Source organism: Pangasianodon hypophthalmus, chromosome 22 (assembly GCF_027358585.1).
Source record: "Pangasianodon hypophthalmus isolate fPanHyp1 chromosome 22, fPanHyp1.pri, whole genome shotgun sequence".
NCBI lineage: Eukaryota > Metazoa > Chordata > Actinopteri > Siluriformes > Pangasiidae > Pangasianodon > Pangasianodon hypophthalmus.
The window spans coordinates 16,853,537-16,878,323 of record NC_069731.1 but is presented as its reverse complement, the minus strand read 5'-3'; the positions used below and the strand labels follow the sequence as shown (position 1 = coordinate 16,878,323).

Genomic DNA, 24,787 nt, shown 5'->3' with positions numbered 1-24,787 from the left:
GGCAGAGAGCACTTTCCTGCCATTTTTTTTTGACATGGGGTCATTTACACAAATATATACTGGAACTAAAATGAAAAGCACTTTGTAAGTAAATGTATCATTTGTTTTTGACAGAGCTGAGAGAAACCGATAGTAATGGCTTTTTAAATCCATAAGTTATAAAAATAGTTAAATGTTGTGTTGTTATTCTCTAATAAATTGTATGCATATTCTTTGTTTGTGTAACTGTCTCAAACTTCTTTCCTAACCTGTGAGCAGCATTTTGGATCATCTCAGTCATTGTGACATGATATAACTCTATCATACAGTGCCTTCTTTAATTTTCGGTTGATTTATATTTTGGATTGTCGTCTTGTTGCAGGATTCACCCAGATGTCATGTTTAACTTGCTGGAATTCTTTTTCCACAGACTAATTCCCCACCCCTCTTCAAAAACAGTGGGTGATGCAAATTTTTGCACCCAGCTGTAAGCTCAGTTACAGCAGTGCTCACACACCTAACAAGAGCTTTGTCCTGTAAGTAAGGGATAAAACACTTGGGGTTGTGCTGCCATTTCATTCATCTTAATGCAAGAGTCACAACACAAATATGGACAAGCCGCTTTATTTTCATACAGTGAGCTCCTGAATGCTGCAGAATCACTTGTTCTCGGCATTAAGTGCCTGCTTTGCTGAACTATTAATCATGATCATGGATCTGCCACAGATTTGTACACCATTCCTGTGGACACACTGTGTTTCCTTCGTGGTTAAGGACTTTGCAGTGGTGATCCATCACTCCATACTGATTAGAGCTGCAATTGTTGTTCTGTCGTTTATCCTTACCTTCTTCATTCTGTAATCCACAACCTACGTCTTTAAAGAGGTCCCTCTTTAAAGATTCCCAATGAAAGACCACACAGTGAAATTGGATGAAGAATTAGTTTTGGAGAATAATGAACCAGCTTTTTGGCAGAGACTGAGCTTTGTCTTAGACCAAGTTACACTCTCAGTAGTAACTCGCTATTGAAAATATTGATCACCGTCCACAACATGGACAGAGAAAAAAAAACACAGGGAGAAACGAAAGATGAAAGATCAAAAGAGAGACGAGAACCGAATCCAGTAACATGATTTAACACCAAATTTGAAAAATGCTATCAATTACCGCCAACATCTTTCCTTAATTTTTGGTAAACTGTCTACCAGATTGAGTAACCAGATTGAGTAACCTAACGTTTTATTGTCGTAAGTCCTAACATTTTTTAATCATCCTGTATTGGGAAAAACTATTCAGGCCAAGAAAGACATTGATCAGAACAGCAGATTCCTGCATGAACTATGGGTACTGGCTTCATTTCTGCCTATAAATAGTCTCTAAGTCCCAGAAAGGAAAGAAAATCAGTGCCTAAGAAAGGATTACTGTTGTGGTAAAAGCCACATTGTTTTTATAACCTCCAGAGTGATTTATTAAGCAGATGGAAAGATGCAGTTAGAGGAAGTTTAATTTGAACAACAAAAAATATATATGGCAACCAGGTTTGACAAAGGTTTATTTCATAACAGCTTCTTGGCTTTCCAGAAGCCAGAATTGTTTCAACACCTCCAATGGATTAAAAAAAAACAGCATTTTATGCATTTCAGTATAACCAGTCCAGAGATCAACATATTTTACCTCAGCCATAAAAATCAGACATTTTTCTGTTTCCAAAATAAAGAGCGAGAGGACGAGTACGGACACAGAGCAGCACTTGGTTCTGATTGTAGGTTCACAACGGCCAGAGTTTCCTCTGATCTGCTAATATCCCAGGCTGATGTACTGCTGGTTCAGAAAATCTTGTGAACGTGCTCGTGTGCATGTGTATGCATTATATGTAAACTAAATACAGCTGCGGAATGAACCAAAACCATTCCCATGAACCAGTTTCACCTTATAATCTCTCAACAACGTGACTAAAAAAATGTGCTCAAGCAGGGTGTAATACTGTAAACCTAAATGTTGTGTTGTGCAATTAAACAGAAAACAAACACCTTCTTCTAGACAATTACTAATGCATAAAAATCTGAATAGTATTTTAAAAATAAGGGCAATGGAAAAAATCTGGACTTTAGGACTGTAACCTCCTTATCCAGGAGTATTTTAGATATATTTTAGATAATATTGTAGAGTCTTTCTGGTTGTTCTGTGCTCTCAGGTTAAAGCCTGGTGTCCTCCATGTACTGTTAAGATGGTCAGTCTTTGAGAAAGTGCATTAAACCTTTCACCATTTCACCATGCTTTTTTTTGTGGTTCTTTTATGTCTGAGTGCAATGGTTTCACCAACAGAACTTGTGATCCTTTACAAAAATACATTACAGCTCTGTGTTGCTGGTGTTCTCTACTTGAAATTTACATAAACCCAACATTTAAGCTGCATTAAGGTTCTTGATCTCTAAATATATATATATATATATATATATATATATATATATATATATATATATATATAGGCATATCTTACAAAACACATAACACTGATTTCTAATAAATGAAAGCACCAGTAAAAAAAAAAAAAAAACAAAAAACAATAAAATTATGTCTCATAATACAATATTTAGCCCAATCTCTGAGCTCCAGCACTTAGTGTCTCTAAGCATAAATGGCTTCAGGTCATTTTTTTTTTCCCTCAGAGCAATGTGCTGGAGGGGGAAATTGGGAGACCACTGCCTTCTGGGTCCTGAGGGTCATGGGGCACTTGGACATGGATCATATGGAGATTTTGTAGAGGAGGCTGGGATATGGTTGTCTCCTCTGCTTGGGATGGAAGCATGGCTGGTAGGTAGATCTGGGCCTCAAAGATGTCTTCCTCCTCCTCAGTTTCTGTAATATGTCCTCCTTTTTCTCCTCTTGTTCTACTGAGATCTTGCTCTGTCTCCAAGGTGGAGCTGCCGAACAGAAAATCATGGCGCGTTTCGAGCTCGGTGAGTCCATTCCCGCTGAAGCTCAAGTCCTCTCGGTCCAGCACGTTCTGCAGGTTCTGAGGCCTCAAGTCTTCCCAACGGTTTGAGGCATGGTCCGAAGGTTTAGTAGGAAGTCCTTCTGGGAGATCATTGGCTGATTTATGGGTCCACTGAGGAGTCAGAGGGGTCATGGGGGTAGGTTTTTGAGGTCCTACAGTGAGCACCACTTGCTCAGCAACTCCTGCACCACTGGACTCCTCCAGATCCCCGGCCCCCGACCCCAGGTCTGCCCATGGCTCCAGCGTCTCAGTTTGGTTCAGTTTCTTTAAATTGCTCAGCAGTGCAAACATACTATCTACATCCTTCGCAAAGTTGGCCCAGTCTTCCAGGCTGGGACTGTAGTCGTGTCTGTGCTCAAACAGACTCTCGTTCACGCTGTACAGTTGTGCCAGTCCTTGCCAGTTGGCGTCCTCAGTGAAGTTGGGCAGCTTAAGGTCGGCGCCCGCCCCATGCAGGTTGTGTGCTGGAGGGAGGGAAGGAGAACAGGGTGACACGGTCAGCCAAATCTGAGGGAGAGAAAAAGCTCTTTGGAGCACAAGTTTGGATGGTGTCTAAAACATGCAGCCATGCATGGCCTCGAAAAATTATAATGGAGCGAATAAATTAGTGCAGAACAACATGATGGCAACATTTTGCATAAAAGCCACTACCATCTAAAGCAATAAGCACTGAAAGACATCAAATTGGCAGATAACCAGAAGATCTCGATGGCCTGAACACACAGATGGATAAAATCCCTACAAATTGAGGATTGTCAAAAACACAACAAAATGTATAAATGCCTTTTTGGAGCTTGAAAAGTAGAGTCCAGGTAACCTGGAATGAATGAATGAAAATGGGAAGGTCCCCACAAATATATACAGAAGAATGCAAGAAAATGGAAATCTGCAAGTCAGCGAATTAGGGAAAGGTGCACGGCCTCGATGGAGCAAGGATTCCCCAAAGCAGATCAGGCAGTATCGCTGGACTACCAGACACGGGCAGCAAAGCCACGCCGTATCAGCACTGAACTGTATCTAGGTTCTGGTGTGTAAACAGTATGGACGACTAGGTGGGATGAGTATGGAGAGAACGTTTCAGACTCTTTGAGACTCACAGGGATGAAAGGCTTGGCCTCCTCAACTTTGACCACTTTCGATGCTGCTGTTGCCTGGTAAGCAGGTAAAGCCAAAAAGACGACGGGTCAAGAAAAAGGAAAAAAAATTTTAAAGTGAAAACAAAAAGAATAGAGAGACAGCGGATCTCCACAAAAATAAAGAATGTTGGAAAATGCTGGATTCAATGTGTGTAATAATTGGTTTCAGTTTCAGACTTTGCAATCAATTCTTTTGGTAGCATCATATTTAAGAGAATAAATACAAGGTTGCATAGTAGTAACTTCAGGCTACCTATTTTCTACCTTTATTTAGAGGAACAAATAACATTAATGCATATAACTGAATTTTAAAGACAACTGATGAACCATGTATATTTATAATGTTTCCATCACGACGCATAGAAATATATTTGTACTTAAACTTATTGGGGGCTAAGAGGAGAAATTTAACGTACAAACTTAACCTACTGTGTCCCCTAGAATTTTAGAAGAAAATCTTTCTAATTTCTAACAATTTTTCAATTTTAACAATTATTATTATTATTTTTTTTTACTACATACAGTTATAAACATAAAGCCAGTGAGAATGGCTAAAGATCTGCAGTGATATTTGTTCAAGCAGCTTTAGTGACGAGGTTAAAATCTCGACTGAGCTTCATTCATTCCTGGCTATGAAATCTTACCAATGAGTTTCTACAAACGTTTGAACATAAAGTTTTGCTCGCACTGTAAGTAAAAAGTAAAAACCAGTTGGGCTGATATACAAGACGTTAATATATTCATATCTTTCATTTCATTGCTGATTTGTGAAAATGTACTGTTGGAATTAACCGCTTGAATTAATCTTATTAGCACAAATCCCAGCATGCACACAAACGTTTAGCTCGATGCGTCCTAGTGGATTAGTGGAAATGAGCTGGCCCATGCAGTTATATGGAAACAAGGCATGGATGAAATCAAAAAAGGTGGATACCTGTGTGGATCAGAGCTTCCTCCATCTTTACTCCCTGATCAGGAAAATAAAAGCAATCAAATGTTAATGTGTCAATCATGGATGGGGGAGGAAAAAAAAAGAAAAAGATAAGAGACACTGATGCTGTAGTTCTGCATGCGCAGCATTGAACCCTTAAAGAGAAACCCTGTTAGATAAGACACAGTCAGAAGAATCAAGCGTCTGAGAAAAAGATTACAGGACAAATGTCTCTATACGTAAGAAAATGTGATAAACAGACTAGTTTTAAGCTGCACAAGAAAAGACACACTTAAGTAAACAGTTTACACAATTTTCCATTCCTGCCAAATGTAATCGATCAACTAAATTTGCTAATTTAGTTTTGCACAGAGATGCGTCACCACATAACCTTGTTAAGCCATGTACTCTCATTTGTAAATAAATTTCACACTGTGTCACGGGTCTGTGGAACACTACTGAAAAACTGGAGGCAGATATTTACAGAAAAGATTTTTGGCTGAAATAGACTTCCACTGGCCCCGTAGCTCGAAATAAATGTCAGCACTAGACATCTCCTGCCTGTGCTACCACATTTCAGATAAGTGGAAAATTCTGCAAACGTATTTTTCCAGCTAACCCATTATTATATTCACTTTATACCACAGCGCCACTGAATTCGTGATTCTGATTGGTCAGAAGGTGCTTATTAACTGTCAATAACAGCAGAACTGACAGTGGCTGTAACTCAAATCACAGATTTATATTAATGTGCTCATTCTAATATATTATCATTTCTATAGCAACAACTTTCACAAGGATTTGCATGGTGAATGTTAAATAACAGTTTTTTTTTTTAAAGAAAAATTGATTATATGGAAGTTTTTTTTTTTTTTTTTTTGCAAGGAGATGTTTATTTAACATTAATGGAAGGAGTCTCCAGTGTCAGAGCTTTGTAAAGAGGAATTTGTGCTTTTTAGCTTTTCTTGGTAACATGACAAGCTACATTTTTTTTCTTGTTAACTTCAAGAGAGAGAATAAAAGAGCCGGTTGAGGGAAAGACTATTCAAAGCTGCTATAACGTAAGTGATAACAGGAACTAACTTGTTTCATAGATATTAAATGTAACTCTAAATGAATAAAATGGATGACGTCATGTTATCCTTTGATTAATTTAAAAAAATCTTTGGTAAACTGCTGTGGTATAAAGAGGAATAACACACTTTGGGGTGGAGTCATTGATTATTTTCCTATAACAGCACCACCCCAAGTGTTTTATTCCTCACATAATAAATTCACCTACTAAACAACATGCAGTTTGTATATGAGGATCATTTTTATGAGAGATCTTGTGTTGCTTGGACACTTACACTACACATGGCTAGTGTTTTTGGAAGATTTACTGACTGCCTGAGTGATATATCAGCCATCCCTTTAGAAAAATACCCAACAGTTAAAATGATTGGTTAACCCAAATCAATTCCAGTGTCTTAGGCTGTAGATCACTGAAATGCTTGGTGGTTATGTAGAAATAGGGAGGCTTACAAATATATTTTCCTAACTGTAAAGCACTTTAATTCCACTCTTAGAATAAATACAGTACAAGAAAAGGTAGGGTCAAGTTGAGATCTTTAGAAATATTTTAGAAACCTTTTGAATGTTTTACACATTTATGAAGTTTGAACAAGCCTCAAAAAGAAATGAAAATGACAAAATTATTATTTCACTGCTGATGTGAATGCTGGCTATACATCTGGAAAGAGAGAGAAATGTAAAACATGGCGCATCAGTGCTCTGCTTCCTGAGGGATTAAGAGGGGAATTATTATGGAGGTAGGTGTACAGGTGGGAAGAACATGGTGTCAGAACCCACAACTATATACAGATATAGTCAGATTGTCATGCATCATGCAATACACAGAAATGGTGCACAACAATTAAAACATGCTGGAACATACAGAGTGCCAAATAATAATAAATAAAAAAAAAAAAAAAAAAAAAGAACTTTGTGTCAAATATGAGCATGATGATATTTGTCACAAGAACTTTGTGTCTTAGCCTAAAGGTCCAGCATGTTTTTAAAGCCGAGAGCGAAAAAGACTGATACCTGTGTCTGTGCTTTTGGGTCTGGGGTTGCACTGCTTGTGGCCCTGGCAGCTCCTCAACTCCATCAGCTGCAGATGGAGCTGGTTCAGGACGTCTCGATCCACCGTGTAAACCGCATTGCTCAACTGCAAACACACAAGCGTCCTCTCACTCAGGTTATATTCAAAACAGCAAGGTATGTCAAAATGACCTGCCACCATATGAACCATACATGACATACTATATTTACTATGTATGTAGTGGATATGTGGTTTTGAACATAGGTAGATCGCACAATATATTGTTTGTTAATTACTATTGCAAGATTACTTATATTACTTAAATGCATGCAATATGCAAATAAGTTCTTGCGTGTGTGTGTGTGTGTGTGTGTGTATATCCCCTATCATACGACAGAAACTGTAACGGGTGAAGGCTAAGACATGCTTCCTCTTGCACCTTTTCAAACCTCTGCGTCACAGGGCAGCGTAACACACTGAGAGGAAAATGCTATTTAAACTCAATCTCCCAACAATAGGGCAAATGCTTCGCTCTTATGTTACTCAGGAGCCCTATTTCATGTCCACTCATGATCACCATTATTTGAAACTTAGCAACTTTGAACATATATATATATATATATATATACACATACATATACACACACACATACATACACATACATCTGAAAAGTTTGTTTCCTTATACATGTATGTGTCAGTTCATGTGTCATTATGATCACATTCATAAAGCTTATAAACTACACTAACTAGAATGGAAACATGCTGTATTAAAAAAAAAAAAAGTTTTCCTCAGAATCATTTCTCTAAGAATCTAAGATCAAAAAGCTCAGTTTCTAATTGACCTGCATTTATGAAAATTTACATGTTCATTCCTATCCCTAATTAGAAGGTTATTCCAGAGAAATTTTTCAGAATGTTGATTATTGCTGGATTTACATTACTGGAAATGGTGCATGGTATTTTTTTTTATTAAATAATAAAGAAATCTTAAATCTTAAAATCTTCTGTAAAAACCTTTTTGTTAAGACTGTCTTCACAGTGTGTAAAAAAAAAAAAAATTTTTTTGAACAGTATTTGCTAAGACCATATTTATGTATTTAATAAAATTGTTGATGTTAGAATTGAACGACTCACCTGGTAAGGGTCACTGTTCAGATCGAAGTACTCCAGGAATCCAGTTGCAAACTCGCAGAAGAGCGTGTTGTGGGTTTCATTTATGGTCCTCAGACACCAGTATGTGTTGTTATTGGAACTGGTGCAGGCACAGAAACCTCCCACTGTACAAACAAATCCAAATTTGATTAAGCCTACTGCCAAACACAGTATACTGGAAGGAAACTGACTGATATTCAGAAATGTCCTAGCACTGGAATGCTCTGTCTCTTTAAAAGCATTAAAACATAAGTGCATTCTTTCCGTACGGTTCCAGAAGGGGGCGGTCTGCCAGTGGTCGTTGTTGTGGGTGAAGCAGGTGAGACCAGGCAGGCTACAGTCGTCTCCCTTCCTCTGCCTCTTCCTCTCTTTCCTCTCTTTCTTCCTTCGACGGATCTCGTTATAGAGCTGGGCCTTGCTGTCCACCTCCTGCACCGTTTCTCTGCAGAACACACAAGACATCTAGATCTTTATCTTCGTGAACGTTGCTGCAACATCCAGGATTTGTCACCTGTGCTCATATATCTGGTCTTTTACAGCATGATGAACAGAGAATGTGATCTTTTCAAGTAGGACATTTCTCTAAACCTGTCACTGGCATTTAAAGTCACCGCTGTGCACCTATTACTCGTCACCCTCCTGAGGCAACGGCTGGCTTCCAGACAGGAAGCTTATTGTATAGATCTGCGTTTCAGCTCATAAAATCAAGCATAAATACATTAGTTGAAAATATTAAAACAATGACTACATTTATCTTAAACTCCTAGTAGTTTGTACATGTAGCTAACTAATGCTAGTTCAGCTAGCTCCTGAACTATCTCACTACCAACACAAAGCACCAACAGTCCTGATTTAAATGAAAAGAAAGATGTGCTGCTTGAATATTTTCAATAATTTAGAATTTTGCCACATTTCTATTACCGGTGGAGCAACACAATTCTTTACGTTTTGGAAAGAAATTTAAAAGGCTAAAACAATGTGATTTTCAACTAGTAAAGCACACAATTAGCTTCTCCATATCAAAGTCGTCTGGAAGTGGCTTGGGGTTACGGAAACATGAAGAAACATTCTACTCATCATGTTCATCCATGCTAAACATTTACTTAGTAAACTGTTACGTATTTACTGCTATGTGAGCGACATTGTTCTCATACTCATTTGTGCATCTTATGTACCTCTAGAGGATTAAAAGTGGCATCCACTAGATGGCATGCCAGAGCCAAAACATCTCAGTCCGTCTGGTTTCCAAATCCAACTGTTCATCAATTTCATGCACAGTAACATTAAAAAGTAAAATCCATTTCTCTTTCAAACTTTCTGCCGTCGGTGTGATTGTTGTCATGATCTGCGTCTCAAATCACAAACCCTCATCATACATTCAAAAATATTTACTCATCTAGAAAATCCAGAAGACTGGTACTCAAAGCAGACCTTATGGTAGGTTTAAGAGGTTTTGAAATAACTGTAATAGGAAAACTGTTAGTGATGGTACTCAATAAAAGTCTAGAGTAGTATATAAATATGCAATTAAGCACACATCATCGGTTTGTTATTGAGTTGTGGACCCAGCATCACATGGTGCTATACTGCCGCCACTATTTATGTTGGAACTGGACCATGCGGACGTGTTGATTTCTGAGCACGTGCACAATCGATGCACCAAATGACTGCAGGATCCTCACCACTGTGTTGGAGATTCACACAAGATGAAAAAAATGCAGCAACAAGTTAACCCATAACACTACATGCAAGACACCTGATTTAGTGCAACATGGAGCCAGTATTGTTTACAGAGAGTGACGGGGACACAGACACCTCACACATACAACACACAGGCAGGAAAGAGACTCACTTAAAGGGATGGAGACGGCCATTCCTGCTCTTCACCCTCTCCGGTTTGTTTCTGTCCTCTTTCTCTTTGCTATAGTAGCTGTGTTTGATAGAGAGAGAACAGCGAGTGAAATCTGGCTGCAGCCCCACAGACCAAACCCTCTTCTAGCCAAACGGAAGCCTCAACACCAATGACTGGGTGGCAACGATTCAGCACTGTCTCTATTAATGTTAATGACTGTTACAATATCTTTACATCTTTCATAAAAGTTCTGCCTTAATCTTATATTATAATGTTAGTTAGCTAGCTAATGATAGCCAAGTCAGCTAGCAGTGAAATTTAGCCAAGTCAATTCCAAAAAGTCTGAGCTCCAAGCTGGAAAAACCCATATAAAGTCTTTTAACCAATTTCCACTCAAAAAGATCTCGTCTTCTTAGTGTTGGAATGCTCTGATGTCGGCGCAAATTAAGAATGAGAAACTGTACTATGTTTTAGACTTTTTAAGTTTTTGCTATTCAGTACTTCACTAATGAAAAGCAATACAGTGTGTGCATTGCATTTCACATTATTTCACATCTGATAGCTTTTCACTCTGACGCAGAATCCTTTCATTGCTATATTTAAAAGCTATTTAAGAGCTTTTTACAACCATATGAAAAGAAAAAGAAAAACAGAGGACATCTTTTTGTCAGAAAGCTAATTTTATGTAAGATATATCTTAAATGATTATTGCTAATGTTACACAATGCAATTCCTTTTCTATGGAATTTAATTTTGCTCAAACAGGGGCTTCTATTGTGCAACTAAAGGCTTCAACTTGTTGGTCTGTGGATTTGCAGTTAAATACTACTGGACATATCTTGAGAACACGGACAAGAAATTAAAACTCAAGGCAAGCCAGTTCAGATTAATGCAATTTTAAATACACTTCCTATAAATCCCCATTATTTTAAGATTATTACTTCATGTCTGTACATTATGACCAGCATAATGTTACTAGGAGTCTGAGATGAACAAGCAAAAAAAATGTGATTAACCAGAGTGGCGCAGGTTTCTGTGCTGAATATAAAAATGAGCTCAGAGGCAGAGCAGAGCCGTCTCTCCCACAACTATTATTACACTTGAAAGCCATTACACCCATACGCACTCATAAGAAGTGCATTGCTGCTCTTGGATCTGCAGTTTGAAAAATGATCCATCACCATCAGTCAGAGACGGAAAGTGCACTCGAGAGGATTGGAGGCGGCGTGACGGCCAATCACTCAACAAACGGCAATGAATCGGCTGTCGCGGCAAATAGTGACTTAACCACTCGGAGGAAACAACCCGCAGCAGCATGGAGCGGAAGGGAAATTCTCAAAGGCACCGTGTCATGGTAATCCTAACGCTCCATCAGCACCCGTCTCATACGGTCACTCTGAATTCCAGTTAGCACTCAGTAAACTTGCGGAGGGACTTGTACATGGAGAGTGACGGATTATTGACGTTGGCTCGGATAAGAAACTGAAAAGAGGCAGCGAGTGTAATTAGGACAAACCTTTTCTTTCCACAGTCACACTCATCTGGCTTTCTGCTTTTCAGGTGCCCGCGGACTTCTCGTAACTTTTTCATCTTATCCTGGAGCAGCTCGATCTGTGATAATTGAAAAGATAAAAAAGAAAAAACTTTTGCTCTGTACAGCCAATTTTGCCACTATTATAAAAAAAATTATTGAGAAGTAACAGTTTTACAATAAAGACATATTTTTTTGACTTGTTTAAACCTGGGGTACGACATCCCCACATTCCTACTTAAATCAGACCCTGGCTTTATTTCCAACATTAAGTCCTACTCCAGCTGTGGCCCCTCACTCGCAGTCATTAATTCTAAACTTTGTGAAAAGTGCAAAGATGAACTGAAACACTGCTGCACCTCAACTTCTTTCGAGTGTACACAAGTGGTACGGCATGCTATTACTAATCTACTGGTCCAGACTTTAATTTGGACATTAAATTCACATGAGCTTTTGCTGAGGAGTTCAACCTGTAACTGCTTACCTCCTGGTCGACGAAACTCTTGTGATCTTTCCAGGCTTTGGAAGACTGATAGATCTCTCTTTCACAGCGCACGGTGTCATTCAGCAGGATGTAGCATCTGTCAGACAGCGTTCCAGCAATTAGTGAGAGGAACAGAAACATACATATACATAACATACAGCAAGTACATCTTGCCTGTTAACATACCATACAATACAGAACACAAAAATATGATACCCTGAGTAGTACAGATCACTGTCAGAGATGTTAAAGTAATCATAGCCCTCAGGTGACTAGTTTTTTATATCAATTTTAACTTTTTTAACTTTTAACAAATTTTCTTCTTAATTTAATCATATCCGATTCCTACCCACTAGCTAAATCTCGTCTGCATGACAGCTATAATAGAGTGAAACTTTAGACAGAGGCTCACAATAGCATTTTAATTACACATTAAGAACTGTTATGCACGCAATTTCTTCATAATAGTGTTTTTGAAAGCGTACGCCAGTGTTTGTTAACCTAACCTCCATCAACGGCATCTGCACTATCGAGACACATTTCCCAGCATTGAGACAGGAACTGTCACAGGAAATCAGTTATATTCTTATATTCCATTATAACTTACTCGTAATAGAAGTCTAAGGACATGTCTTGAATTTGGTCAATTGTTTAGTCAAGGTCCTCGCACATTAAGCTCTAAATCTGTATTTTCAGAGATTACTTTTTCAAGTGCATGAATACCACACAACCTCAGAGACAGCATAAAATAAAAAATAACCACAGTTTTTTTTACTGCATTGTAGGAACGTTGAATAAACTGCCATGAGAACAGCTTTGGGAAGAGTTTCTCTCATGTCTGTCTCATCATAAGAGCCGTACTGCTAAATTGTCATGGTTGTAGTGTTAACTTTGTTCACACTATTGAACAGAGATTAGAAACAGGTACAGGGAATGAAACGATATGCGAAATTGAACGCAATTTTTCACTGAACATAAAATAACTGGTTAATCATGCTATTTTCCCACTACAGTATGATTATGAGAAAGAATAGCCTTAAACCTCTACATTGTCCCAGTAGTCAAATATTGTAAATGTTGACATTATACATGTTTAAAGTAAATGCAGGGGAACATTTAAATTATGGTTTGTGGGAATACACTATGGATGCGTATATTAGAAACTAGGCTGAAAAATTCAGGACTATTTCTTTAAGAGTTGTTATGAGAAAGCAGCTGTAATGAAATCTTAAGAAGTAAGAAGTGTTCTTCTTACTTGTGTGTGACTTTGAGTGAATTGGGGTAGCCGACAGCATTAGTATCATCAGCCAGCATCTCCTCTGAAGCATCATCCGACTCCAGATTAAAGTCAGGGTCAAAGGAGGTATCGGGCTCGTAATGGCGCTTGCTGATCGGCCGGGGCTCTGCAGCCAGCTTGTCATCCTCCTGCAGGTCCACGGCGTAAATCTCACCCTCGAACTCCACTGAAAGCGAGCGTGCGTGCCGAGTGTGGACGAAACGCGGCCTGTAACCTGGTGCACGAATGACACACGGATTTGTTGCGTTACGAGTAGTAGTGATATTCATTTCAAGACATTTTTGTAGAAAAATGTCTTCAGCAAATATATGACTTAATATTTGAATTTAATGTACATAAATAGAAAAGTGAGTAAATTGTCAAGAACCAATGAAAAATGTTACTCAGTTTATATTAATATTTACAAGGCAAAAGCCACTGAAGCTCAGACAAATCACTTTTATTCAGCTGAAATATAATAAATTGCATATCATTTGCTTAAAATTGTCATATTTTCAACAAAGAATACAAAAAAGACTGGTTCTTTTGTTGTGCATACTGCCATTAGTCAATAATGACAGTTTATTTAAACTTATGCTGATGAATATCTATGTGATATGGTTAGAGAAATGAAAAACTATATTAAGCAACTGACACTGTCTCGGAGTTGTACTCAGTCTTTTGGACCTTACTGAACAACATCAACTTTTACAGAATCAAATATCTACTTAGTTGGTCATGCGTGTTGTACCCAGTAGATGGCACCAAGACATCAAATTTTCAGCTTTCGAACAATTCTGCAGTATATATCACAAGGCAAGAGCTATAATAAATTGTACAATAAAAGCAAGCTCCTAACTTGATATTCGTGTACTCTCTGTATTAGTAGTAATGCTGTCTAAATTAACTCACGTTGTCTGCTGCTCTGTGAGAGGTGTCTGTGTGCTCGGCGTTCACTCTTTGCCGCTTTATACGCTCTGTCTTCGCAGTGGCACTCTTTCCCACGGGCGCTGTAGGAGCGCAGTCTCAGGCTGCGTGCCCTCTTCCTGGACGCTGCCTTCAGGCTGCCCTTACACTTCTGCAGGCGCCACTTCCCCGCAACATCCACTACGCAGTGCCATTTCTGTTAAACACAGCAGCACTGATGTCAGTAAATGAGGGAATAAAATCAGTGGTAGGTCAGTGGTTAAGTATCTGTGGTAATGACTGCAAGTTTGCACATTCAAATCTCTGAACTAGCAAAGAGCCACTGTCAAACTTTAAACCCTGAACTGAACGGACAGCAGCCTGCCTTTAAAGTCACTAACAAGAGCAAGTAGAGTCCAAGGCGAAAAGGGCTTTCGAAAAAAGAAAAACAAATCGCTATAAAATAATTTCATAGCTTCATAATAGGATTTTTCAGCAATTCCATTAAATAGTTTTAACAGAAAATCAGGCCATTGAGATGTCATTTCCAGTTACACTTTTGAGAGAATGAAAATAAAAAAAAAAAAAAACATAAAATGACACTGTAAGAATAATAAAACATCAAAAAACACAACAAAAAAAATCTGTAAAAACTTATTATGAGGATGTCAATTTATTTAACAAAATGAGCTGTTCCCTCAGCATTGTCCTCTATTTTTTCTTTCTCTTGAAGTTAATAAGACAAAATTAAGGAGGGGAAAAAAAAGATGTTCTTGTGGGGGGAATTTTAAAGTCACAGTTTAGGCTGTTACAAAATCGCTGACACTAGAGACTCTTTCCAAAAATGCTAAATTAACATCTTCTTACAGAAAGCTTTATTAAGAATTATAAATTTTTCACACAATTTTTGTTTACTATTAGACATAGACTATTTGGAGTTTCGACCATACAAGTTTAAGCTGTAACCATAGAAACGATAACGTATCAAATGAGCGCATTAATATAAACCCTGCGATTTACACCTGGCTCTACTGTCACAGCTGCTGGAATGAAATAGAAAATTAATCAACACCTTCTGACAAATCAGATTCAAGAATGGCTCTCTTGTATAACATAATTTAATATACTATACACATGTTATATCTTTGACACAAATACAAAAGGCTGCGGAATGAACGTCATCTCTAGCATTAACCGATTTATTATGAGCACAAGGGCCTCTTTAATGAGCATTAAAGGTGCATGTCACGAGCAGACGTTAATGTTCTTTTTGTTAAAAATGTTATCCGGCTAACATGCAATAGCAAGAGGCCCCACTCTTCAAATCTTTCCCATAAAGAAAAGACCAGAGGCTAATGTGGTCCTAATCTCCAATTTGGTGGTGTCAGTTGGTGAACACACACTCTCGCGGACTCTCTCACAGTTCAGACATTTGCTCCCAGCTGTGGGAAACCGTGTCTGAACAAAAGGCACAGGCGTGCTCAGATTTCCTGCTTCTGTGCCTGCGGGTAATGCTCATGTTAGATCAGACAGACAGACAGAAACAGTGGCTCAGGGATTTCTGTTTGTATGGCAGGTGAACCTGCTAAATGAACCTCCTCGCTTCTTACACACACGCACCCTGACTATGCGAGCTTTGTTTACGCACTCAGATTTGTACGCACACATTCACACGATCTGGTTCCAACAGCAGTTAGACAAACAGTCATGCATGGCCAATTCTGCAGGATCTTGCACACACGCTATCATGCTCAGTGTCTCCAGAATGACAGAGAAATGCAAATTTGCTCAAACTAACCAGGCATCCAAGTCACAAGAACTGAAAGAAACTCTCACACACTACACAACCACACCAGGAGGAGCTTACACAAACAAGCCCCCTCTTTCAAAAATCACACTTAAGAGTGCACACACACACACACACACACACACACACAGCCCTCATTGACTTCACCACAGGAAGTGGAGGAGGACAGCAGTCATCAGGTGAAGTCTTCCATTACTGCTGCTTTTAGAGAGCTTTTAGCTGTGGCTCGGGTCACATTCCTAGCGAACTCCGAGAGAGGGAGAGGAAGAGAAGCTGTCCACAAGCTCAGACTCGATCTCAATGCCGGAGGTTTTGTCTATGTGCTTCACATAGACCATAACAATGGAAAAAGTATAGTAATATGATATTAAGATAATTAACCACGAATAATTTTTTCCCATATCCTTTTAAAAAACAAAAACAAACAAGGGTGCCAATAATTATAAAGGGTAGATATTCTCCAGACACACAGTAGAGTTACTTTTCCACTCCTCCTTAGACTGGAGCGCCTATACCTGCGTGTGTGTGTGTGTGTGTGTGTGTGTGTGTGTGTGTGTGTATACTGTATGTCTGCACAGTTTGCACACTCACACCCAAACCCAGAACCCCTTCAGAGAAACTTTTTTTGTTTTTAATCAAATTCCCAGACTGGGTGTTAGAGGCAACACTTAACTGAGCTATAAAAGCCAACCTGGTTCGCATTAACACTGCCCTGGAAATCCAGGCTGTGTTTTAATGCTACCTGAAATTGTTACAATTTGTATTGTTCTGCTGCAATTTGCCACCATGCTGCTGAGGGTTAGCGGAGCAGGCGTGCTGCATGCTGGTTAATAGGCCAATGATGAAAGAGGAACTACAAGGGAATTAGTTTCTCTTGCTAAGCACACCAATTTCTAATTACACTTCAATAGCTGTAAATGGCAGCTTGAATTACAATACAACAACTCAGGAGACTGAGTGCTGTGAACACTACCTTTTGGATGGAGGAAAAGGTGCTGTTTTGAAGCAGTGCAAATTAATAAAATCACCAAGGTGAATGTGGTGAGCACAGAACCAGTGGAGTTACAAACTATCAGTGTAGTAGAGAAAATGGGAGTAAAAAACACATACCTGTCCAGGCTGTTCACAGGGCGTCTGAAACTCGGCCTGCTGGCATGCCTCTTTGACCTTCTTGTACTTGGGCAGACTGTTGGTATGCGCTGTGCTCACGCTGCTCGTGGTCTCTTCTTTCTTGCGCAGAATTTTGCTGGAAAGACAGGAAGGCTTCGTGAGCTCTGCTGTAGGCTCGTTCTGGCTGCTACACTGAGGTTTTGGGTGCCAGAATAGCCTGGTCACCATGCCCGGGTCAGTCTCAGTCAACTGTGCCAAGTCAAGCTCTCTCACCTCTCTACATTACTCTCATCCTATAGCCTCTCCTCTCAGTCAGAGCCCACAGAAATAACCGCTCTGGCCTCTTGACACTGAATAAATCTGTCTCTCAGCACTGAGGTGCTGCATTTAATCTTGGCCCGACCATGCTCCAGGTCATTTTACATAGCTACGCAAACCAAAACAAAAATAAAACCAAACAATAAACCGACCATCTGGTTGGAGACCGCGGCCATAAATGGAGCTCAGGCGGATCAGTGCAGCATTTTATTACATCAGATTAATGAAGTGGTTAAAATACTAATCTCACGATTCATTAACCTGGGGACTGTCATGGGCAGCTTGCAAAAGCACTACGGGTCTGATTTTATGCACAGCGGTCGTTTCATCACATGACGGGCAGCCAGCAATGATCAGCGGCTCTCTCTATTATTGCTCTGCTGCCGAAAACCTTCCCAAGTCACAAGTGGACAAAGATGAACTGCAGGGGACCATGAGCTTCTCACCATGTGCTCGTTATGCACGCATAGTGAGGGGAAACACGCAATGAGATTGATGGGATCGCTGCACTTAGGAGTTTCGCATTTCACAGGCACTCCCCAGAGCTGGGTCAGCTCACCATGCAATACATAAGGAGTAATAAAATCAACCACAGCACATTCTTATACTCTTCTAGTAGTAACGTCATGGTGGAGTGACAGCTGAGAGAGTTGCCTTGGGGTAAGGAGAAACTGCAGGGTGCATCTGATAGCTCTGCTGTGTTTCTTGCTCCGCTCACTGGAACCCTGAGAAATATCTGAAGTGTCTAAGCTATCAAATGAAAACTTTTCATTCCGCACGTAATAGGATACAGTTAGTGCCTAGGGGAGGGTGTGTTTGTGTTGCAGAGTTACTGTAACACATCTGACGAGTGTAGCGAGTAGATTTAATCACTGGAAGTGCCATTCCCAAACTCCAACTAACCCCATTCTCAATAATCAGTCATATTCCAAGTATGAAATCAATAACTTTATCTACAGTACTTTGACATGCTGTTCATATGACAATGCACAGATAATTGAGAACAGAAATGGATAACAAGTTTACCCTCTCTCCACAAGGAATGTGTCTCTCCAGACCTTAGGTTTGCGGTTCAGTTTGAATCTGAAAAACAAAAATCCAAACAGCTTTAGCAAATTTATATGGAAAACTCATGTGGAACGGTGCCATTCACAGCCTCTCAGAGAAATTTGTTTTAAAGTTCAACATATTTCTGAATCCTTTACATAATCTATTTAACATAATCAAACAGGCATGAAGATAACTCACGAGCACCACACTGATGTAGCAAACACTTCACAAATAAGTTCCAAATGTTCACAGATTCTTGCTCAAGTGTATATATTGCAAACGATGGTGCCTCTGTATTATTGCCATTTTTGCACGGATGGGTATGGAACACCATACTTTATACTACGCATACCTATTGTTAGACTTCTCCTGCTCCAGAAGCTTCAGGATGGACTTGCCGTCCATATCTGAAGGAGTATCCAGGCCTGCGATGTCCAGGATCGTAGGCGCCAGATCAATGTTTAAAACAAGGTGATTGTTCCTGCGGGATCCAGAAACATCATCTTAAAAAAATGTAGCTAACTTAAAGGATTATGTATCAGAACACTCTGCAGCCCTCATCTAGTCCCAAATTTGATAAAATTCAATTAAATTTCAACTCACCTGGTTCCAGGTTCCACATTTGGCCCCCTCACAAAGAACGGGACTCTTATATCAAAGTCGTATGGCATTGACTTCCCCTTGACCAGACCAAACTGTCCAATGTGGTAACCATGGTCTGCTGTATAGATGATGTAGGTGTTGTCCAACTCGCCTGTGTCCACTAGTGCATTGTATATCTGAAGATATAGACAGTACTCTGTAGTGCCAAACATTTTTCACAAATTTCCATAAAAATGTCAAAGACTAACCTTTTCCACAGAGTCATCTACGGACATCAGAGTCTGCAGTCGTTTCCTCTGAAGGAAGTTAGTGAACTCCATGTGGATGGGCTTCATAGGGCCCGTGTACTGCATGATCCAGTGCTTGTCCATGTTAGGAGCGTAGTTGTAACTGGGTGTGCTGTTGAAAGGAGCGCAATACATTAAATTTCTGCGTAGAGCGTGACATACACCTTCTTGCCTTTTCACAGGTGAACGTTAGTCTGTGTGGTGGGTAAATTGTTTGCAGACATCACTCATGGGTCATGAGCCCTACAATTTGCTCAAGAAAATCAGTTCATTCTCCCTGCTAGGTATTATTTTTTGCAGAACCTGGGAACAATCTCTTCTCCCTTTGAGTTAAGAGTCCTTGGCTGACTTGGAAAGGAGAAATAGTTTGAGGGTTGGCACATGCTTAAGAAAATTAATAGCCCTGCAGGCTCCGGCACTGAAAGTAAGGTTTGTGACGAGCTCTAGGATGCAAACTGCAAGTCATTTGCACTTACGAGTGGGGAAATAAACATGGGCAAGCAAGTGAGAAAGTAAAAATGGATCAAAAAGGAGTCAACAAGTCACAGGCTTGTTTGTGTGGTCAGATTTGCACCTCCACACTGAAGGACTTTGATAATCTTTGTTTTTTTTAAGAAACCAATCAAGAAACAAGTGTATCGGCCTTTCTAAAAAAAAAAAAAAAAAGAGCTAGATATATAACCAAGCACCTTCTAACCTCCACGTTTCAGACCTTTTTTCCCTTGTTGATCTATTCTCCAAGCAGCAGGTTGCTTGATACCACCAGACTCAATGTAGCAGTGTGGAAATCAGGAAAGCCTAATTTGCAAAGGTCTTACCTTAGGTATTTCACATAAGCCAGGAGTCTTAGACAAAAAAAAAAAAAATTATTCATATTTTTGTCCATCTGGGGGACCGCTTAAAGGTTCTACAGCAGTCTTTCAGAGAAAGTTCCAAGTAGAATCCATTTAGGAAGTAAAGACAATCCAAAGAACCCTCATGAACCCCTTTTTCTATGAGTGTAGTATTAGCGTTAAGAGGCCTGTTAGGTGATGTCCTGTATTGTGTTCAAACAGCAAACCCACTTCATTGAAAGTCTGGCATTTAGTGCCATTATGAAAATAGCAAGAATGCTGCAAGTATGTGAATTACTGGGGGTTACTGTTAGATTACAGCGCACAGAGAACGCGATTCATTTGAAAATTCTTTTGCTAATGAGATCAACAATCCCTTTTGCTTTTCACGGTGCAAACACTTTGATTTCCAGCTGGACCCAAGTAGCAAGGCATTTCAGATTAGGTAATGTTCTGGTTACCAAGCCAATGAAATATGCACATGCTTGCAAAGCTTCTCAGTCGTAGCTGGCGCAAGGAGATCAGCAACTTTGCTTGGCATGTTTATACCTATTGCTGTCTCTTGATGAATGAATTGTTAATTTACATTCAACACCAAATGCGGCAGACGCTTGTCAGGTCTACTTGACTGTTATGGATTTGAGGAGTCAAATGGCAGCACATTTATTCCTAAGTGTTACATTTTGCCTGCCATCTGCCTCCTTGTTCCGTTGGCAAGATTCTCAGCAACACAAAAATATGCCAGTCATAGCAAACCCAGGGGCCTTCCTCATCTATTCCCAATCATGAGCTCATGCTAAAAATATATTAATGACCCCATGAAAGGGTGCTTGGAAAAGAAACAATGCATTCCACACACCCCAGAAGGCACATGGTGAATGGATGGACTGATTGATATGTCGGGGGTCAGGAAGTCCTGCCAGAGTTGAAGGTGAAATAATAGGGTAAACAACAGTGAAAACAATGATAAATAGAAGTGCAATCCTGTCCTTATTGGGGTTGTAGGATAGTTGGGATGCTAGCAAATATGACATAGCTGGCCCGTTGTCATGGCTCTCCATGTCGGAAAGGAACTTAGCCAAAAAAGTATCTCAGTTCTGATGATAGATAAGCAAGCTGATCGTTGGCTTGGCACTAGAGCAGTGGTCCATAAAATATCTCCTCCTCTGCTCGTCCCGTTCGCATGTGCCAAAAGTATACTTGGATTATAAATCATTTCAAGTTCATAGTGCTAAAGTCATTTGCTAGAGCAGCATTTCACTCTTGTCATCACCCTGAGATGAAAAGTCTCCTTTTAATAACATATTTGAGATATGAGTCCCATTGAGGAAAACAAAAACTTCCGCAACATTTACCTGCAAGACAAATTATCATAGCATTTACATGACAATCATTCAGCTCACTCTACTGTTCCCCAGAAAAACAGGCTTTGTCTTGCACATAATCTATTACCATAAAATGTACAAAACATTAAAAATATCTAGACTCAACAAAACTACTGCCAGGAAGACTGCTTATTTCAGGAGACTGGACATGCATTCAGAAGACAGAACACTGGGTTCAGTGGTTGTCTCAGAACGCTTTGGACTCACATGTGCTGGGAGGCATTGGGGAAGAACTCTGCATACTGGGGCGCCGAATCTTCTGGACCGTGGGGTGCCGCGTGACTGATCACCATCATAACTGGCCGGTGCGGGTACATGCGCTTTGACATGCGGAAGAAGTTGATGCTGTCGTTGGTGATCAGATCTGTGAAGTAGTCCTGGGAGGAGTGAAAGACGCATGTTTAAAAAAAAAAAAGAACATTATTTAGAAACAAATTGTAAACATTACGATTGCTTAGAAGAATAAATGTAAAGCCAACTCCCTGAATGAATGAATAAATTAACTGCATTACTTAGAACTGTAACAAGACCTGGTAGCCTCAAGCCAAGTGTGTTTGCTCTGGGAGGCACAGTGTGATGCTGCAGCACATAATCGAACATGACACTGGTGTTAACACCAACAGTCGGTAGTGCAGAGGGGGGTCAAGGCTCCCTGCTGGCACAGTGTTTTGACAACAGTGAGGTCTTTCTCTCCCAGCTTTGAGGCTGACACTGGAATGTCTATGAGGTCTCTGAAGGTTGAGGGGACCTCGTGGTCTGGTGTTAAGGTTTAGTCCTTGTACTAGTTATGCTACAGCCACAAGGCCCCTGCTTCTGCTTCCACAAACAGTGGCTGGTATGGGAGTTACCTAAAAGCCTCTTAAATGCCTTTCTTGACTTCACCACAGAAAATAAAAACATTGTGTAGTTTTCGGTTCAGCTGCAGCATCCCTGCAGGCCAGAATTTACAGCAACTGACTTACACAAATGAGTCATGCACATCATCATGAGAGTTAGGTCTGACGACATCTTGGTGCTCTCTCACTTGCTTTTGGATTTCTCAGATGAATTAGACTTGAGTAATGCATTTCAGGACGGATGTGAACCAGACATAAATATCATTTGGTTCATCTCAAGACCGTGTGAACACTAGGACTAACTCATCAATCTCAGAAAGCAATCCAACAATTCACTGGATTTGAGCTTGTCATGTAAATTAATATGAATGTATTCATACCTCGCCTTATCTAACAGGAAAAGTCTATCTGAAAAACAATATTTGTTTTGACATATTGTGGCTGATGTGGTTTGTCCAAAGGTCTGAAGATCTCTAAAAGCAACATTTAAATGATGCTTTGAAGCTGAGAGCCGCAATATTCCAGCTGCTTCTGCGAAGTCTGGACATCTATGCTGGAACAGATTAAAATGTTCCCCTGAACCACTAAGCCACAGAGTGTTCTCCAGAGCTCAGTGCAGGAACCTCCGGCCTCAGCCACCTCGCAGCTTGAGGGTAACTTAACACCTTGGTCTAACTAAACAAGCAAGTCGTTGCCATCCAAGCACCAGGCCAAACATTTATTTACCCATCAGACATGCTCATAAAGTCAAAACCAAGAAACCTCAGCTCAAATTCCACACAGGGAAATCTGTACTACTTTGGATGACATTGGTAAATAATGGGTTTGGGAAGATCCATTCCCGTCAGCTCCCTTCAGGTACATTCCTTAAATTTAGTCCTTAATTTCATTGAGATTTTTTTTTGCTTTGCCCATAATTACTGGTGCCATGCAGATTTGCTTTGCTATAATCTAAATGGCACCCATATCTTCTAAGAATCACAGAAAAAAAGCCCAACAAATTAAAACCCAATAAAGCTTTGCCCCAAGGCCATTTCCACTCCGAGTCTTGGTGGGGAAACATTTGAAAATATGAGACGTGTCGCACAAATGAGATGCCGCTACAGCTCAGAACATTCCCTTTAATTTAATCAGATTCCAAGCAGTTTAGATCAACCTGGGATTACGACCAAGCAAACCCTGTAATTAGTCGAAAGCAGACCTTACAATTGGGCATGAAGTAAAAACAACGGGGGTGATGGGATTATGTATCCCTGCAACGTGACTGCGACAAAGCTGTGAACTGAAACCAGCCGGCACATACCTTGGCATAGTCCGCTCCGTGCTTCTCCTTGTAGCCGTTCCTACAGACTGTGTAATTATAGAAGCGGGAATTTTTGATGAGCCCCACCCACTCGCGCCACCCAGGAGGAATGTAGCTGCCGTTGTACTCGTTGAGGTATTTCCCGAAGAAAGCTGCAAGAAACCAAGACACAAGCCGTCAAACGCCAAAACTATCATTACCGTGTATTTTTGTTACTTACTAGATTAGAAGTTTCATTCATCTTCTTACAGGTTCAAAAGAAAAGGCAGTGATTGAGAGCTCAATTTCTCAATGCCTCCATTTTAATGATATCCAGGAGTGCACTGCTTTTAAAAGTCTGCTTACATGGTCCTTCAGTCTCCAGCTCTTTTTTTTTTTTTTTTAAAGCCAAATTAAAACTCCCAAGAGCTGGGCAAGCAGCCAGCCTGTGTAATAAGTTAACTGCAGACTAATATTCACTGTTACTAGATTTAAAAATTTCATTCATCTTTTTATAGGTTCAAAAGAAAGCAGAGGCATTTATTAAAAGCACTGCATTGATAAACATGATTCAGTTTCACTCATGGGCAGGTCACTGGGTGCTCGATGAGGTTTAGGCTAGCTTTAGCTCACAAAGTGCAAAGAGTATGAGAAATTTGTCCTTTGGAATGAATGTGAACTGACACGTCACTGGGATTTTACTGATGGGGGTCTGAAATACCTTAAAGTTATAGAGAACATTTACAAATGTATAATAAATTTCAGAATAATCACTGACTCCTCGCAGCAGGGACCAACAGCTAAAGATCCTCATAATATTCAACATAAAATATATGGCCCAAAAGTATGTGGACACTTGACTGTGGCACAGAATTGTCTAGAATGTCTTTGTATGCTGTAGCATTACAATTTCCCTTGACTGAAACTAAGAGGCCCAAACCTATT

The 24,787-nt window shown here is 39.9% G+C and overlaps 1 protein-coding gene across 8 annotated transcripts in view; it reads right to left on the bottom strand.

The window, feature by feature from the left end:
- Positions 1-1,514: 1,514 nt before the first annotated feature.
- Positions 1,515-24,787, bottom strand: part of sulf1 (sulfatase 1) — a 96,204-nt gene continuing 72,931 nt past the window's right edge. For 4 of the 8 annotated variants that reach the window (XM_053227981.1, XM_053227982.1, XM_053227983.1 and 1 more), the window contains 16 exons: positions 23,864-24,015; positions 21,932-22,101; positions 19,468-19,618; positions 19,220-19,395; positions 18,969-19,097; positions 18,593-18,649; positions 17,249-17,384; positions 14,338-14,548; positions 13,405-13,660; positions 12,150-12,246; positions 11,651-11,745; positions 10,135-10,212; positions 8,552-8,724; positions 8,265-8,407; positions 7,130-7,253; positions 1,515-3,441 (listed from right to left, as the gene is read on the bottom strand). In XM_053227981.1, coding sequence (XP_053083956.1) covers positions 2,645-3,441; positions 7,130-7,253; positions 8,265-8,407; positions 8,552-8,724; positions 10,135-10,212; positions 11,651-11,745; positions 12,150-12,246; positions 13,405-13,660; positions 14,338-14,548; positions 17,249-17,384; positions 18,593-18,649; positions 18,969-19,097; positions 19,220-19,395; positions 19,468-19,618; positions 21,932-22,101; positions 23,864-24,015 — 2,945 coding nt within the window. In that variant the 3' untranslated portion in view covers positions 1,515-2,644. Of the gene's footprint in view, positions 3,485-5,047; positions 5,082-7,129; positions 7,254-8,264; positions 8,408-8,551; positions 8,725-10,134; positions 10,213-11,650; positions 11,746-12,149; positions 12,247-13,404; positions 13,661-14,337; positions 14,549-17,248; positions 17,385-18,592; positions 18,650-18,968; positions 19,098-19,219; positions 19,396-19,467; positions 19,619-21,931; positions 22,102-23,863; positions 24,016-24,787 lie in introns of all 8 variants that reach the window. The other 4 variants (XM_053227987.1, XM_053227989.1, XM_053227986.1 and 1 more) reach the window with 4 other exon arrangements.